Source organism: Phragmites australis, chromosome 16, assembly GCF_958298935.1.
Source record: "Phragmites australis chromosome 16, lpPhrAust1.1, whole genome shotgun sequence".
Taxonomy (NCBI): Eukaryota; Viridiplantae; Streptophyta; class Magnoliopsida; order Poales; family Poaceae; genus Phragmites; species Phragmites australis.
This window is the reverse complement of record NC_084936.1, coordinates 25,936,017-25,952,036: the sequence shown is the minus strand read 5'-3', so window position 1 is coordinate 25,952,036 and position 16,020 is coordinate 25,936,017. Positions and strand designations below refer to the sequence as shown.

Sequence of the window (16,020 nt, the reverse complement as noted above, 5' to 3'; positions counted from 1 at the left end):
GTGATTTGAATTAAAATTTTACCCAAAAAGATGTACAGATAGTGAACCAGAATAGTTTATTGTTTCACCCTGACTGTTTCACGGTAAGGTTGTTAAATTGCACCGGTTTTTATAAACCAGAAGAAGTTTCAAAGCAACAATGGTAAGGCCAGGGAGTGGCGACCATCCGTTCGTACCGGTTCTCGTTTTGGATATCACCAATCGTGACAGAAATAAACACACGCATGGTTGCAGCGCCCTACAATAGTACACGCGAGAGATCTCCAGATGGATATGGTCCTCGCGCCACCTGCCCGTTCCGGTCAGGCGGCGGCGACTTTCCACATTCCCTCTCACCCAGCCTCAGCCACAGCCCGAGAAATGGTTCTACTTCCGTGTCCAGCACCTTAACCCAACCTCAGTCACGCCCATTTGAGGATCGATGGGCCTGTTTGGTGACGTCGACGTCCTCAGATAGGATTGGTGACGTCGGTCATCTCTTATCACGGTAGCGGTCATATGAGTCATAAAGAAAAATTTATAAAATCTTGTTTAGAAAGATTTTTTAAAATTTTATTTATACTATCTATCACGTGATTTAACAGTTAGATTAAAGAAGAAGAAAAATAAATAAAGCTATATCATCGTAATAGAAAGAAATTTTTATAAGAAAGTTATATAAAATTTACTTGCATCAGTGACCAATGCTAAATGGACCACATCCGCAATCCGTTCGGCGTGTGCGTACAAATGGAGGCGTCAACCTGATAGTTCCGTGTAATGCAGCACATGCTTGCAGAGACTTCACACCAACCGGTCGAGGAGATGAAAAAAAAAGTATTCAGACAGTCATCACCCACCTCGCCGTGGTAGCGAAATCGTGCCCGTTGAAGCTTTCCGGTCGTTCGTGAAAGGGTCGCATCCAACACACAACAAGGGCGCGGCACTTGGCCATTTGTTTATCTTATCCGCGACAAGAGTTGATAGGTTTCGGTGCGGCAAGTGGCGGTGGTAGGAATTTTCAATTCGATCGTGCATGCGTAGACCGCCGGAAAAAGAGAAAACGGATGACTTTGGGGATGGCTGATTAATTAAAGATCGATGTTATATTTTAGACACTTTTTTAATGAAGATATTTCGGACACCTACTTTTTTTTTCCAGCCGATGTCCTCTTAACGGTTCGATAACACCGTATTCTTCCTCCCACATCTCTGCTCATCGTATCCGATAACACCGTATTCTTCTTTAACCTATGCTCCCTGGCTCGTCTCCTCTCAATGTGTCGGTCTCCCTTCCCCCTCTTTATGTGCTCGCCCCTACCTCCCGTTCTCCACCCGTCTTCAGCGATGGAAGAGTTGGATTTACCAACGTTGCCTGCCGTCGTATTAATCCGGTTCCGCTTACCCCTACCTTGTCACCGTCTATTCGGTTATTCTCCGCCGTCCGTAGATGGCAGCGCTTATCTCTTCCACCAAATCAGCCTAACTTTTCTCTAAACCTAGTAACAGACAAATCTCTACTAAGAAGCTGTCTCTGCCAACCCCAAAGTCCTTATCACGACGACCGTATCAAGTTGTTCAATTTTTAAAAATGTTTCTCGCTAGGTTTGATGGGTCAAAGATTAGAGGGACTGAGATCGCTTCTGAGAAGAGGGTGAGTGTCAAGTAAATCAGTTGCTTTATAAAGGGAGAGGCTGGTCGCGGATACAGCTATCAAGCAACACCATTACACCAACCCTCGTGGCGTTTTAAGCTGATAAAATATCGTTGGGAGGACGTGTAGGGGGTGAGCTGTGAGGAGCTAGCACTACCCTGCACCGGCTAGCTAGAGCGCGCGAGGAAAGCAGAGGAGATAGGCAGCGAGAGCAAGGGAGCCATGGCGGCCGGCGGCGACACGGTGCCCAACGTCCACAGCGACATCGATAGCAACAACAAGACGCTGCTCAAGAGCGAAGCCCTGTACCAGGTAATCAACGCGCCGGCCACGTTTGTGCCAAGAATTGAAGCATCGAGCGTTCATTGATCTTCTTGTCTTTTTATATCTTGTTGACGATAAATTGCTAATTTTGTTGTCGTTGCGGATACGTGCAGTATGTCCTGGACACGACGGTGCTGCCACACGAGCCGGACTGCATGCGCGACCTGCGACTCGTCACGGACAAGCACGAGTGGTACGTGCCGCGCGCCCATCTCGCAGTCGTAGTCAAGCTGTAGAAGTTTGCTTAATTACTCGCCGTGATGCATGCAGGGGGTTCATGCAGTCGTCCCCGGACGAGGCGCCGCTGCTGCGGATGCTGATCAAGCTGACCGGCGCCAAGAACACCCTCGAGGTGGGCGTGTTCACCGGCTACTCGCTCCTCGCCACCGCGCTGGCCCTCCCCGACGACGGCAAGGTCATCGCCATCGACGTCGACCGCGACTGCTACGAGGTGGGCCGGCCGTTCATCGAGAAGGCCGGCGTGGCGCACAAGGTGGACTTCCGCGAGGGCCCCGGGCTGGAGCGCCTCGACGAGCTGCTCGCCGACGAGCGCAACCTGGGGCGGTTCGACTTCGCGTTCGTGGACGCGGACAAGCCCAACTACGTGCGGTACCACGAGCAGTTGCTGCGCCTGGTGCGCGTGGGCGGCACCATCGTGTACGACAACACGCTGTGGGGCGGCACTGTGGCGCTGCCCCCCGACACGCCGCTGTCGGACCTGGACCGCCGGTTCTCCGTCGCCATACGGGACCTCAACGCCAGGCTCTCCGCCGACGAGCGCGTCGAGGTGTGCCAGCTCACCATCGCCGATGGCGTCACCATCTGCCGCCGCGTCGTGTGAGCGCGAGGCAACCGTCACGTGTGGTGTGGCGGCTTGATTCCTTCCTTTTCGCTGTTCCAGAGTCTACGATGGTTTCCATGATAATTTCTTTTCCCCTTTTTTTTGCATGTTGAAAGCCTCAGATTGTGTGGTTATTGTACTTGTGCTTCCTGAACTGGAATAACTACAGCGCATTAAATTGTCAGTCCCCAAGATTACGATCGATTTCCTTTAAATAAGCTACCACACTCAGCTTGTTAACATGTGCAAGCTACATATGGATACGTAACGTACGTTTCGACAATGCAGGAAGCGACTCGGGTACAGGTCGCAACCGCAGACGGTCAGGAAGAGCAAAATAGCAAATCCGGTACACATGCGCTACTCGAGCTGGTGCGTACGCCAGCACGGCCGTTGGCCGTTTGGGGTTGCGATGGCCATAAGGCCAACGCGACGCCACGACGAGCACGTACCGTGTTGGGAATCCCAACCTGGGATGGGACGGCGGCATGGGGGGCCTTCGTCGAGATAAGCCTTGGGAAGGGGCAACTGAGAGAGTATGCGAAAATCCTTATTCACGGCGTCCGATCAGCGCATCAAAGCATGGCTCATCTAAGAGTAGCTCAAGTCATGGTCTATAAAAAAAAATTCAAGATAATTTTTTTATTAAACCTTTTCTGACAACTTTTCTCAAATTTACTTTGGTAACTTTTAAGCTAGAAAAGTTTTTCAAGAAAACTTTCCAAAAGAAGGAAAGTTATAGAGGAAAATACTTTTCAACAAAGGTAAGTTTCTGGGGTATCAGAGGAGGGCAGCGCATGGATTAGCACAGTCCAAACGCGAAAATCATGTTTCACGCGTGACCGCACGCGATAAGTCACGGATGACTGTAGCGTGGGCCCACACAATTTTTTCTGAATTTTTTTTAAAAACTTTTAAGCAAAAGTTTTCTTTTTCATAAAACTTTTTAGCAAAACTTTTCTTGTGCAAACTTTTTACTTAAAACTTTTTAAATCAAATTTTTCTCGTGCAAACTTTTTCAAAAACACAAAGATGCTGGAGGAATTTTTTTTTTCAAAAATGGAAAGAGTGAAGGCTGTCAGGGTGGTGTGCTCGTACGCTTGCGCACAGGTGCCTGCGAATTAGCCACATACAAGAGCATGGGCATCGCGCCAATGCTAGGCATGGTTCTGTCAATTATCCCTATTGCCCCACATGCGCTCGCAACGTCGCGTGCGTCGTGCGATTGATGATATGACCGTGTGTCGGCACTCTAGGTAGGGGTGGCAGTGGACCGGGTCGGGTAGGGTCTCGTGGGTTTCAGACCCGACAGGGTCGGGTTCAGGTGTAGAATCCATCCCGCGAGGCTATCAGGTTCGGATCCAAATCTAATATTACACTCGTGAGCTCCGAAAACCTAAGACCTTCACCTTTAAGTTCGTCATCTCGGCGTCTCCTATCTCCAGTCTGTCACAACCCACATGCCACGATTGGATTTAGATGCACCGACCACCGGATGATATGATCGCCCGCTACATCGCCCCAAGCCGCGTTTGGCCGCTCCGAGTCGACCCTCCCTTTGCCGATTTGCCCGCACATCGCCAAATCCTCGCCACCCTCGCCTCCATCTTGGGATTCACGCAAAGGCGATGAGCGAGGCTAAGGCGAGTGGGCTACGCCAGAGGTCGAGGTGGAGCCAGTGTTGCCGTGAAAGATCTGGGTTGTGAAAAAGTTGGGTTTTGAGTTTCTCCATCGGGTCTTAGTTCCCAGCGGGTCGGGGGCAAGGTTGATTTTACACCTGATTATAATTTTAGAGCTAGATTAAGTTTAAAAATTCAGGTTTCAGATCGGATTGCGTTATGGCTGCATCAACCCGTTGCCGCCCCTGACTCTAGGGAGCGAGGCCGCCGGCTCCGCTTGGGTGGAGTGGAGTCCGGTCGTGGTCTCGTGGCGACTCCCCGGCCTACTGGACTGGGAGGCAACTCTCGCGGGCCAGGCCGACGTGGTGGGCTAGGCCGCTTGCCACCGCCGTCCTCTCTTCTTGTTGTAGCCCAGCCCCCACGCCATCCGTGGAAATTAACACCCAGCCAGTGAAGCGGTCCGCCGCGCCCGCGAAGCACGGACGAGCACATGAAAGCTCCACCTCCTGTAGGCTCTGGCAGCCATGCACAGCAGCAACGGTCACGTTCGAGGGCACCTGAGCCCACCTGTCCGCCCACACCCCCATCCGGTTGCTACGTGTCGGTGTCCCCGACAGCATGTGCCCACTGCGGCGTGGGCCTGGGACACTATTCTATTGCATCTGACAGTACAGTACTGCCGGAAGGGACACCCCGGACTGGGGATGGGTGTTGGCAGGGCCCTTCTAAAACGCACGCCCGCAGGAGCTCAATTGATAACTTTTTCGTTTTTTGTTTTTGAAAATTTTCCTCCCGATCTTTTTATCTTTGGAAAAATTCGAATAAATTATCCAAACAAGTTTTCTGAACAAAGTTAGCGAAAAAAATTTGCTCAGAAAAATTTTGAGAAAAAAAATTCAAAAAAAAAATCTAAAAATGAAAAGTGGGCCTGAGAGGCGGTGTGAGTAAGGCAGCGCATGTGAAAAAGAATTTCTGCTGTTCCCAGCAGTATGTTTATGTGTTCCTATCATCCTGTCCATGTGATCGACTGCAAGGCTGCAATGACATGATTTAAAGTTTTCCAAAAAACCAAATAAATTTTTGATGGGAACATGCTTCAGCCTGCGCAAGTGTTCTTCTTAATCAAGGAAGAAATATAGCTCTACGAAGATTGGTGCATGGCACGCCAGAGGTCGCGTAGTTTCCTTTTTGTTATAGAGGCGTCTCAGTTTTTATGTAATACGCCCTATGTAATTGTTTTGAACTTGCTTCCTCTTATTTAAAATTACTAACTTTTGAATGAAAATTTCACTCCTAGAATAACAGACTAGCTTTCACAATCAGTGGAGCCGCTCTCAACGCCCTCAACCAAATGAGAATTTATTATTTAATAAGCATAAAATGAGTACCTGACAGAAGTGAGAAATTTAATCTTTTTACCGCAAATAAAATACCTTCTCGATCGTAGTCCCTAGAAGCAAACTCCCCGGCATAAAAAGAGTACAATTGATAAGCGTCTATTTTTTTTAAAAAAAACATACATTTCTACTATTTTTAAAAATAAAACAAAGAGTCTATTCTGCGTCTGGATGTGTGGTAATTTACTATTATGCCACCCGTATTTATAACTAAAAAACTATCAGTTATAATCCGCTAGATAGATCAGTTACAATCGTGCATCTAGAAATATATAATTGTAATATAAAAAAACTAACAAATTACATTTTAGATTGTATTATGATTATAATCGTGTTACTTAGATAGCACATCATTAAATAAAAAATTCGTTAGTAGTTATATTCATCCATAATGTAATTGTAACTTAATTTTTTTTATATCTGATTGGAACTCCTATTTTATAGATTGTAATTTTACTATTTTTTAATTATAATTAAGGATAGCGTAATAGTAACTAAAATTGGGCATATATAGGTTCGCCAAAATATGTCCTATAATACCAGGAAGAAAGATCTTATATATAACTGTATTATGATGTGACCGTTGACATAGTAACCAGCTCTAAGTGGATTGACGTGTGAATGGAACGTCACTCCGATAATGTAACCTAGGCATCCCGTCACCGCTCTGTCCAACACCGTGTGCAATTCTGTTGGAAAATTGGAAAAAGGCGGAAAAAAATCCTCCTCTTTTTCCTTTTCCCTTTTCCTTTTCCTCTGTTTCTCCTCGTCCTGCTCTTGCAGTTCCGCTCCTCGGATCTTCCACCCACGACCACGAGTTGGGAGAAATTCCGAGCCCACGAGGCAAGAACCACCCCTGACCTAGCCATGACCTCCGGTCCAAAGAGCTCGTGCCACCCGCCCCGCGTCGCTGTTAGTTTGCTCCTCTGATGCCGAGCATGGACAGCATGGCCAACGGCGGCGTCGAGTCGTCCGCCGAGTCTCCGGCGCCGGCGCCGGAGGAGGAGGATGAGGTTGTTATGAAGAGCTCTCCTGCGGCGGCGACCAAGGGCCGCGGGCTCCGTCGGTGGCGCCGTATCCGGCGGGACCAGCTCGGGGAAGGTTACGCCGCCGGTGGTTCCGCCCACGGAGATGAGGACTCGGAGCAGCTCCACAAGCGTCGTCTCCCCCTTGCCGCCGACGCATTGAAGGGAAAGCACGAACCGGCGCTCGTCGAGGAGGAGAGCTCCACCGCCTCCGTCAAGTCTCGCTTCGTCCTGCCGGCGCCGCCAGCGAAGCTGGACCCGGCCCTTGGCCTCCTGATCGCGTCCGCTGGGTTCTCGGTCGGCGCCGACTCCGACAACAGCGAAGACCGGAGCAGCAGGTCCTCCACCGTGGCGAGCGCCCCGCGCGTGTTCCCACGCCACGGCCACGACGCCTTGCTCTTCCCAAGGGACCGAGACAGGCCACGCTCCCGCGCCGCTGGCGCCTCCCTGCATGGTAAAAACCCCCGCGGCGCACGCTCCCGCGCTGATAAGGCGAGGGTTTACACCGCCGCCGCTTCCACCGAAGCCGAGAACTCGCGTTCCAGTGTGGAGTCTGACCTCCGCAGCTCCAACGCCTTGAAAGCCCGGCAACTGGGTGTCGGTGTTACCGACAATGGCGTTCACAAGGTCCTTTCTCATTACTGTGACCATAGTGATGCGGGGCAGCCAAGCGAGGAGGCGCGATCGGCGGCCGGAGGTTACTACAAAGTGAATGGCAGTAGTGTGGTGGGGAGATTGGTCCGGAGAAGTGCTGATTCTGGTGATGATGTGGAGGACACATTTGATGAGGGGAGTGTTGGGAAGGGACATAATGGAGGGATGCATTCGGGTGCTGATCCTTACGCCGAATCGATTTTGTTACTTCAGAGAACACAGGAAGCACTTGAGAATGGTATAGTTGAATTATCTTCTCTTGAGTTATTTCCATGCACTAACCAATTGCTCAAATTAGACATATATTATTTCAAAACATTATGTTTTTTACCCACACCTAGTTATTCAAGCTCAACTTCTTGTGAACTCTATCGACACCAAAGGTTATTTGAAAGATACAGTTTATCTGGATGCCTTCTGTAAGAACTTTAAGGCCAAATTACCATCTATCTCTTTGTGCTTCAGAAATGACAATTCAGGATCTGGCTGCTAGTTAGCTACCTAATGTTATTTGCTCAGTTTTCTGGAAAGAAATAAAGTATGGCTGCATTATACTGGTCAATTGGTTATTATCAATCCTATGGCTGAAGTAGTCTACTATGTTCAGCATGAACATTTTTTTGTGTAAGGACATGCTGTTGGAAAATGAACTGTGGCATTGAACAATTTAAGTTTCATCTGATAGATCATCGCTGGGGATATTGTTCTTTGTTCTAAGTAGAATTTTGCCGCCTTCTATCAGCATGTCCTAACAGACTTTCAGATATTTGTCCTGATATATTTTAGTTCTTCCACTAGAACAAATTCTTTGTTGTTTCATTGCCAACGCCAGCAGCGTGGTGACATTTCATTTATAGGTTTTTATGTCTCGGTTTGAAATTGTATTATCCTCCACCTAGTGCAAAATTTGAAAATACCATCGCAAAGATCACCTAAGTTGGAAAATACCATCGGTGTCTCTATGACATGTGATCTTAGGGCCTACATGTTATCCTCACAACCAGTAGTATTTTACAATATAGGCATCTTTGCAATGGTATCCACCCAATTTTTCCTATATTCATTGCTTCTATGCATTTTGCAGAAATAGAAAAAATTGTGGTGATCGGGAAAGAGAAAAGTGATGATTTTGATGTCCATGACGATGAATGGAGCGGCTCGGTCCATCTCGAGGAACCTATTGAAGAAGTAAGTGAACGGATAAAGCATCTTGAGTCTAGGGTGGAAGAGGCGTCAGCATTGATCAAGGAGAAGGATCCAATTATACTTGAACTCAAAGCTCTCGGTCAGATGCAATCAGGGAAAACTGCAATAGATAGTACCAACCTGCTGTTGTCGCAGTCTGATCTTGTTCGATTGTACCAGGAGAAGATGGAAGCAGAAATCCAGTGCATCATCCTGACAAGAGCTTATCAAACCTGGGCAACTCTGGCTGAGGATCAAATGGCCCTATACGAAGCGCAGAAGTCTCTATCTCAAGACTACAAGCAGCTCGGACTTAAACTACGACACGCTGAGAACAGAGCAGTGATGTTAGAAGAGATGGCAGAGAAGCTACGGGTGCAGTGCAAAGAACTGTCCAGGAGTTCAGAAGTCCTGCAGCTGCAATCTAAAGCAAGTAGGGTTTCGCTCTTTTGTTTCGTTCAGTTTATACTGTTGTGTATTGCTATAGGAACCTACCTTGTGCGCCGCTTGCCCTCTTCTACTGATGTTGTACCTACTTGAGCTTATAGGTGAAACCCTTATGTAAACGTGTTTCCGAAAGTTCTCTTGTAATTTATCGTGTTTGGGCATGGCTTGCCCCATAAAGTTTTCTTTTTGTAACAAGTCATCTTTCAGATGACGCCTTAAATATTCTTGGTTCCTCGTATGCGTTTTGTCAATTATCATGGTCAATGTTTTCTGCACAACTGAAATACATTTCCAATGTGCTCGCGCCTGGTATCATCACCCAACCTGTGAACTTAGCTGCTGGTTTTGACTTCTGGTCATGAGATTACAAGCACGATCTGACGCCAAAACCAGTTTGAACCGATTAAACTACTGCTGTTTTCAAATTTTCAAATATGCAGTCACTTCCGTTTTGCTTGAACTACTTTTCTCGCAGGAGACAAGATGTTTCAAGAGTTCAGAGACATCAATGCGTGTGGAACTCTAGATCAACTAACCTTTTATATACAGCAACGTTACAGCAGAAGCAGCAGCAGCACAAATCTTCGAAAAGATGGTTCGCTGAACATCTACAGCTTGTTCAGAAAAAAGCATACGCTCCGTTGCGGATGCTCTTCAGTTTCTTCAGAGCAACACCTACAGATTTATACACCCCTTTATCGTATCTACAACCTGTGACCTCGATCTCAGAGATCTCTACGAGAAGCTAATTCACAGGGCTGAATCAAGGTACGAGTAGAACCGTCGCTGATTGAACTGGAGGAGGCTGCTGTATGTGCGGTCGTGCACGCCAACAAAGAGAGCCTCGGTGTCGGGACTGAATGAAATGCCTGCAATCTCACCAAAGAAATCCAGTTCCTGCTTCCTGCTGTACCCACTCGCGACATCAAAGATGTGGATGAAATCCGCAGGTTCTGCCATCGCCATGAACCTTCCATCAGACGTGTAGCGAATTGACCTTATGGCTCCAATGTTGCCACCCAATACAACAACTGATTTTGAGAGATTGCGGATGTCCCAAACCCTGCATGTCTTGTCTTGGTTTCCAGTGACGAATGTTCGGCCATCTGGGTTCCATGCTGATGCAAAGGAATAATCCAAATGGCCACGGAGATCATGAACCGTCTGCAAGAAACAAGCAGACGTAAGCTTATATGAACTATGAATTTGATATTTGAAGTCAGTGACTGAACATTGCATTCTGCTTACTTTTCCTGAATTAGCGTCAATCAGAAGTCCATCAGGGTTGTCCCCAACAATGACAGCAAGTTTACCATCGAAGTGCAGTGATGTATGCTGCAAAAAATAAAACAAGGGGCAAAACAAGATCAGCAAAACCATAGTGTTTCCTCCCCCATGGAAGACACTCTTTGACAAAACATATGTACTGACTTCAACAGCGAGATTTGACTGGGAGAATGAAAATCCAATAAACAACGAAACAAATTCAGCGTTAAACAGAGACAGCTAAAGAATTAACTAAACTAAGGCTTACGTTCACAGCCCATGGAAAATGGAAGTGGTTGGAGATATGAAATTTTTCCATGTCGAAGTCTCTAACTCCACAATCATTGTTTGAGGCCAGGAAGTGCACAGAACCACTGAAAAAATAAGGAAAGAAACATCGTTAGCTCTCAATTTCTCGGAAACAAAATAATGACTTGTCAGCAGAAACTAAAGTACCTAGGTTTCTCAAATATCTCCAAAGAATTAGTAATACCATTGTCATCATGTGTTGAATTACAACAATAGCTTATTCCTTCACGATCCAAAAACTGCATTCCCCAGGCAAACAAATAAGGATCAGACCCTGATTACAATTGCTTGTGTAAGTCAGAAACGGGAAAAGAGGTTGAGGCTGAAAAAGAATTACCTTGCATATTATTTCTCCATGAAATCCACCAATAACAAGCAAGTTATTTTTTACCGCCATTGTACTGACTTGAGTCTGATAAAATCCCTCAGAGAAATTCCCCTGGTGCTTCTGATTCAACGCACAAAGAAAATAAGGCTGTATTTTACCATACATCAAACAGACAAGGATCTGCAAGAAAAATGCCAAGTTCAGATAAATATTTGGAAGAGAAACACTGTACCTCACACGGAGCAACACGTCCATGAAGATCAATGACTTCTTGCTTCTCACAACTCAGTGCTGACCAATGAAGCACAGAATAGTATGACATTAGATACACATCATGCCTTGTCGTTGCCCATACTAAATTTCTCAACTGCAAGAGAGCAATGGAGCGAGTTTAATAATTTTGTAGGAGTTGAGCAGGCAATTAATACCATGAGAGCATTATACTGTTCAGTATAACCATCCATACAGAAATACAAGGCTTTTGAATTTGCCAACAAAAAAGGACAGCCGATGCCCAATAGGAAAGAGAACATTGCATCCATTCTTGAAAATACTAAAGTGAAAATGCTTGTTCCTGTAATAGGATACCATGATTACAGTTTAACTGTTTTGCCACACTTTGGGGAAGTAAATATCGAGGGAAATCAGAGAAGGCTAAAACTCTTGGTGCTAACACTACAGAATGTTTGCACCTACTAGTTACACTATTCATCAAGCTAAGTAACCGCCTTGTTCTCAGTTGGACATGAGAAACATGTCCTGCTCCTTCAATTGACTAACTTCTACAGTAACCCGACACAGAGACAACCCTTCAAGAAAAAAAAAGAGAGAAGATATACTCTCTCAATTACCATGTCTGACAACCCTTTTGTGCTTAGCATGAGCCAAGCAAGTAAAGTAACACTTGGAATGATAAACACCCAAAAGTCAAAATCATGACTCACCTGGAAATGAAGAATGGTCGATTTCACGGATCTTGTGTTGTGCTGAAACTCGTAGTAGAGTTCGTCTTTCTCCACAGGTGTACATACCTGCACCAATATCACCACATCAAAACCTCATAAAGTAAGTTTACCTACTCAACCAGCTTATCTGAATGTGTAACTCTTCCATGCCTTCTCCGAAGTCCTTCCGGAATTAGGTATATTCTCAAAGTTCGCATACTGCTTCAACCTTGTCCGCCTGTACCTGTCTCTTGTAGTGCTCATCCTTTCCCAGGGGATTCCCTGTATGTCCTTCCCTTTCTTCACATCCATAGCCGAGGTCCCTTCCGTAACCTTACTAGTCTACAAACAACAAAATTGCCACTGTATTAGACCGAAACAAATGTTTCTAACTGCATTCCCAAAATCTAGAAATACAGCTAATGTGGGCACTAAATTAAACATTTTTTCCCAACACAAAGTAAAACTCTGCATTGAACTAGATAAGCATTTATCTGTGAAACTAACTTCACATATAATTTTTAACGTAGCATCAAGGTATGGGCACGGGACACGCAAATTGAGCTCAAAAAATGGCATAAAAAAAACAACGCAGGGGCATTTAATTCAGAGCAAAATCTCATGTCTCAAGAACTGAGCAGAGGGCGGCTACACCTACAGATTGGTCGAACTCGTCATCGTCGTAGTCGGAGTCACCCATCCGGTCGGCGTGGCGGTCTTCTTCCCGGTCCGGATACACTCCGGCGAGCTCGTCGTCGTACTGCGACATGGCCCGCAAGAAACACCAAACTTGCGCCAAACTGGACCAAATTTAGCGGGAGAACCTCGAGATTTTTGTCGCAAGAACGCTCGCCCTCGATGATTCAGCGTGCGAAGGTTGGAATGGGATTGGAGACGGGCGTGTGTGCTTTTTAACCAGCACTTGGGCAGCACAAAAAAGAGAGGTCTTTTTGCACTTTGATCCCCCAGAATGCGTATTGTGTGCGATGCAAACATTACCCTTGTTCCCATAGGTAAAGGCTGCTCGAAACTTCACAATTTTTGCGAAACGACTCCAAATTTGTATGAGATTCGAATGGTGGAACACAGCAGGGGCACAACCTGAGCTCATGGTTTCGATGCCGGCCACGATGTCAGAAAAAAAAAAGCTGAACACACATATGTGTAGATCATATATTACTATTTCAAACAACCAGACGGTAATAAACCTTTTATATAAATTGAAAACAAAATTATGATTACCACCTTTAGGCTACAGTCTCAACATACAAACACGGGTTAGTTGTGGGAAAATAATCTTATGAGGCTTGCTATATAATGTATATGAGGCATGAACTCAATTTATAGTGTGACATACGGTAAAAATAAAATAAAAAATTATGGTGAAACCTCTCATGTGTGAGGAAACAAGGAAATAAAATATCATATGTTACGCTATTGATTTGAGTTTAGGTCATAAATATATTAGATTAGAGATCTGTTTGGTAGAACTCTACTTGATTTAAATTATCTGCGGAGAGTGATTTTTTAGGAAGTGATTCTGTGACTGAAATTGATTCTCTAAAATAAACTATATGAAATAAATGATTCTGTACGAGAACTGAATTAGGAGAAAATATTTTTTTACTCCCTAGTTTTTAGTTAATTTCAGATAATCGCTCCCACAGATTTCACTTAAGGAGCTAATGCTGAAAGCTGCTATTTGACAGAGTTCTCCCTGATTTCAGAATCTAGATCTCATATGATTTATTTTCCATTAGTTGGGATGCTTACTAGCCCAAATAACGAAATTCCATCTTCCTTTAGTGGTTAACTTCTCCATAAACCTAGAGAAAGGTGCTTTAGTGAAACATAAATGCTTTGCTTTTCCATGCGAAAGCTTTGTAAAAAAAAAAAAGATGCCGGCCAGGGACCTCTTTGCGAATGCTCCATGAGATAGAAGCATCCATCCACCGCAACGGACAAATTGCGCTACAAGTTGCATATGCGCTGCAGCCCCTAGGATTTGCGCCAAATGGATACCAGCCCCCGGATTCGCCGTACGCTGTTTTTCGTTTTCCTTTTTTTTAGGGCCTGCTTTTTTCCCTCTAATAATGATCGTTTCTTTACCGGATTATGTGCTGATGTTATACCATGTATAACAACTGATGTTGTAAAAAGATATACGGCGCAAGGGATTATTTCGCGTTCTGTAATATTTGGTTTTTACGTTCTCTGATCAGAGAAGTGACACTGGCACATGGAAAATCTGGAGACCTTCATGCCCAACTTCTTCTGTATATATACTGGTGCCCTGAACTATCACGAGCTCGATTTTCGATGCAGAGAAGAAAACATGCGACGCCTTCAGAACCATGAAGTTTTCATATCTAAATAACCTGTTTTTTTATATAGAATAATATTTTTATGCTGTCCTCAGCATAAAACATGCATCAAATCATTCATAGCCATTACAAAAAATAAAATGATTGAAATGCAGTATGCACATAGCAATACGGAATTTAAAAGATGTTCCGCTCCTGACAGCCAAAAACTAAGACTATAAGATTTTTACTTCCTACTATTGTCACACCGGTCTAATCCATCAAAATGAGATCTCGAATGACCTCACGCCAGGGCCTTCGGATCCTAAAAACACCACAGCCACGACGTGCAACGTTCGAGCAGGAATGACTTTTGAGAATCCTTTAAAGGAATTATAAGTAAGTTATTTTTCACTTCATAATTTAGGTGGAAGATAATTTTATAAATTATTACATCACAATAGAGAAATATTAGTAATTTTTTCTAGATTCTTTGAAATTTTTGTGAGGACTTAAAAATTGTTAAAAGTTGCAAAAATAACATATTTTTAAGAATTTTAGTTTAAATTATATACAAGATTTTTAGATAAATTTAATTAAAATAGGTTGCTTATGAATTATAGAGCACGTATAAAATCGACATATTTTTTTGCCTTTTTTTGACTCATAGTTACTGTTTACAATCAAAAGTTGCTGTACGCAATGTAAACCGCAGTGTTTGGTGGTAAATGAGCGAAATTTTTTGGTAAAGTAGCATTTGAGCGAGCGCCATGGAAAAAAGCTGTTGCCCCCAGATCTGAGGGGCCGCACTCCGCATCGGCGTGCGCGCAAGCATGCAGCTCTTCTCCACCATTGGACTCGTCGTTGCAGCTTCAGACTTCCGTTGGTGCGCGATCCAGCTGCCATGCTCATGAACGTGTCACGCTCTAACGCACGACGCCGCTCCACTCGCCGCCGCGCCGATCCACGACGAACCCTGGCCTGGAGCAGGCCGCAGAGCAGTGCGCCACTCAGATGGAGGATAGGACGGCTAGCCCCTCTGAGGACGCACGCCGGTGTCGACCATGGAGTCGAAAAAGCACAATAACCCGAACTTTGGATCTAACTAGGAAGAAAAACGAATGAAATGGGAAAGGGGAGAGGGAGGCCGAGGACGATCGCCGCGGATGGCCACGTTGATCGCGTGGGCGGCGGGGGTGGTTGTTCCCACCCACCCGGCTCCCTCCAAGGTGATGAATGCTGGAAGTCTAAATTACGGAAATTAGGATTAGACTATTTCAAACCATATTTTTTATTTTATTTTCTGATTTTCCTCTATTTTTATTCTCTTTATTTTTTATCTTCAACAGTTTTTTTAAATAAAAATTTGTGAAGTAAAAGTAGAGAGAATTCTGTCTTAAAGATAATGATTTGGAGAATTCATTCGTAATAGAAACTGTGAAGAGAAATCGTTGAAAAAACAAAAAATATCTACACGAAAAAATTTACAAGTGCTCAATATAACGGTCGAAGCTTCTTTTAATTATTTGGATGCATTAACATCAAATAAAAGAAGTCTTAACATCAAAATTATAGATTTTATTGAGTGATATAATATTTATAGAAGAATAATATCCATTGACTTCGTATGAAAAAGAAATCAATTTTGAAAAACGACTCAGATAGTTTTAAAATATATTCGATTTTATTCTTATATATATATATATATAATATAGTTATCTTTCTAGTTTTAAATCTAATATCCG

At 44.7% G+C, this 16,020-nt stretch overlaps 3 protein-coding genes across 5 annotated transcripts; 2 read left to right on the top strand and 1 right to left on the bottom strand.

Annotated features, from left to right (window-relative positions):
* Positions 1–1,528: 1,528 nt before the first annotated feature.
* LOC133894730 (tricin synthase 1-like) lies at positions 1,529–2,982 on the top strand. The gene is made up of 3 exons (XM_062334892.1): positions 1,529–1,945; positions 2,071–2,150; positions 2,228–2,982. The coding sequence occupies exons 1-3, from the start codon at positions 1,856–1,858 to the stop codon at positions 2,796–2,798; spliced, it is 741 nt and encodes a 246-aa protein (XP_062190876.1). The 5' UTR covers positions 1,529–1,855; the 3' UTR covers positions 2,799–2,982.
* A 3,497-nt stretch (positions 2,983–6,479) lies between these two features.
* LOC133896067 (WPP domain-interacting protein 1-like) lies at positions 6,480–9,363 on the top strand. Its single transcript, XM_062336579.1, has 2 exons — positions 6,480–7,731; positions 8,578–9,363. Exons 1-2 carry the CDS (start codon positions 6,744–6,746, stop codon positions 9,216–9,218), a joined length of 1,629 nt encoding a protein of 542 aa, XP_062192563.1. The 5' UTR covers positions 6,480–6,743; the 3' UTR covers positions 9,219–9,363.
* Positions 9,364–9,518: 155 nt separating this feature from the next.
* LOC133896357 (uncharacterized WD repeat-containing protein C2A9.03-like) lies at positions 9,519–12,867 on the bottom strand. 3 transcript variants are annotated; one of them, XM_062336944.1, is made up of 9 exons: positions 12,631–12,867; positions 12,144–12,314; positions 11,973–12,059; positions 11,261–11,395; positions 11,038–11,175; positions 10,848–10,939; positions 10,660–10,765; positions 10,374–10,460; positions 9,519–10,289 (listed from the first exon to the last, which is right to left on the bottom strand). In XM_062336944.1, the coding sequence occupies exons 1-9, from the start codon at positions 12,739–12,741 to the stop codon at positions 9,876–9,878; spliced, it is 1,341 nt and encodes a 446-aa protein (XP_062192928.1). In that variant the 5' UTR covers positions 12,742–12,867; the 3' UTR covers positions 9,519–9,875. The 3 variants fall into 3 exon arrangements, with proteins under 3 accessions (XP_062192928.1, XP_062192929.1, XP_062192930.1); XM_062336945.1 differs by having other exon boundaries at positions 11,038–11,148; XM_062336946.1 differs by having other exon boundaries at positions 12,627–12,767.
* Between the last annotated feature and the right edge of the window lie 3,153 nt (positions 12,868–16,020).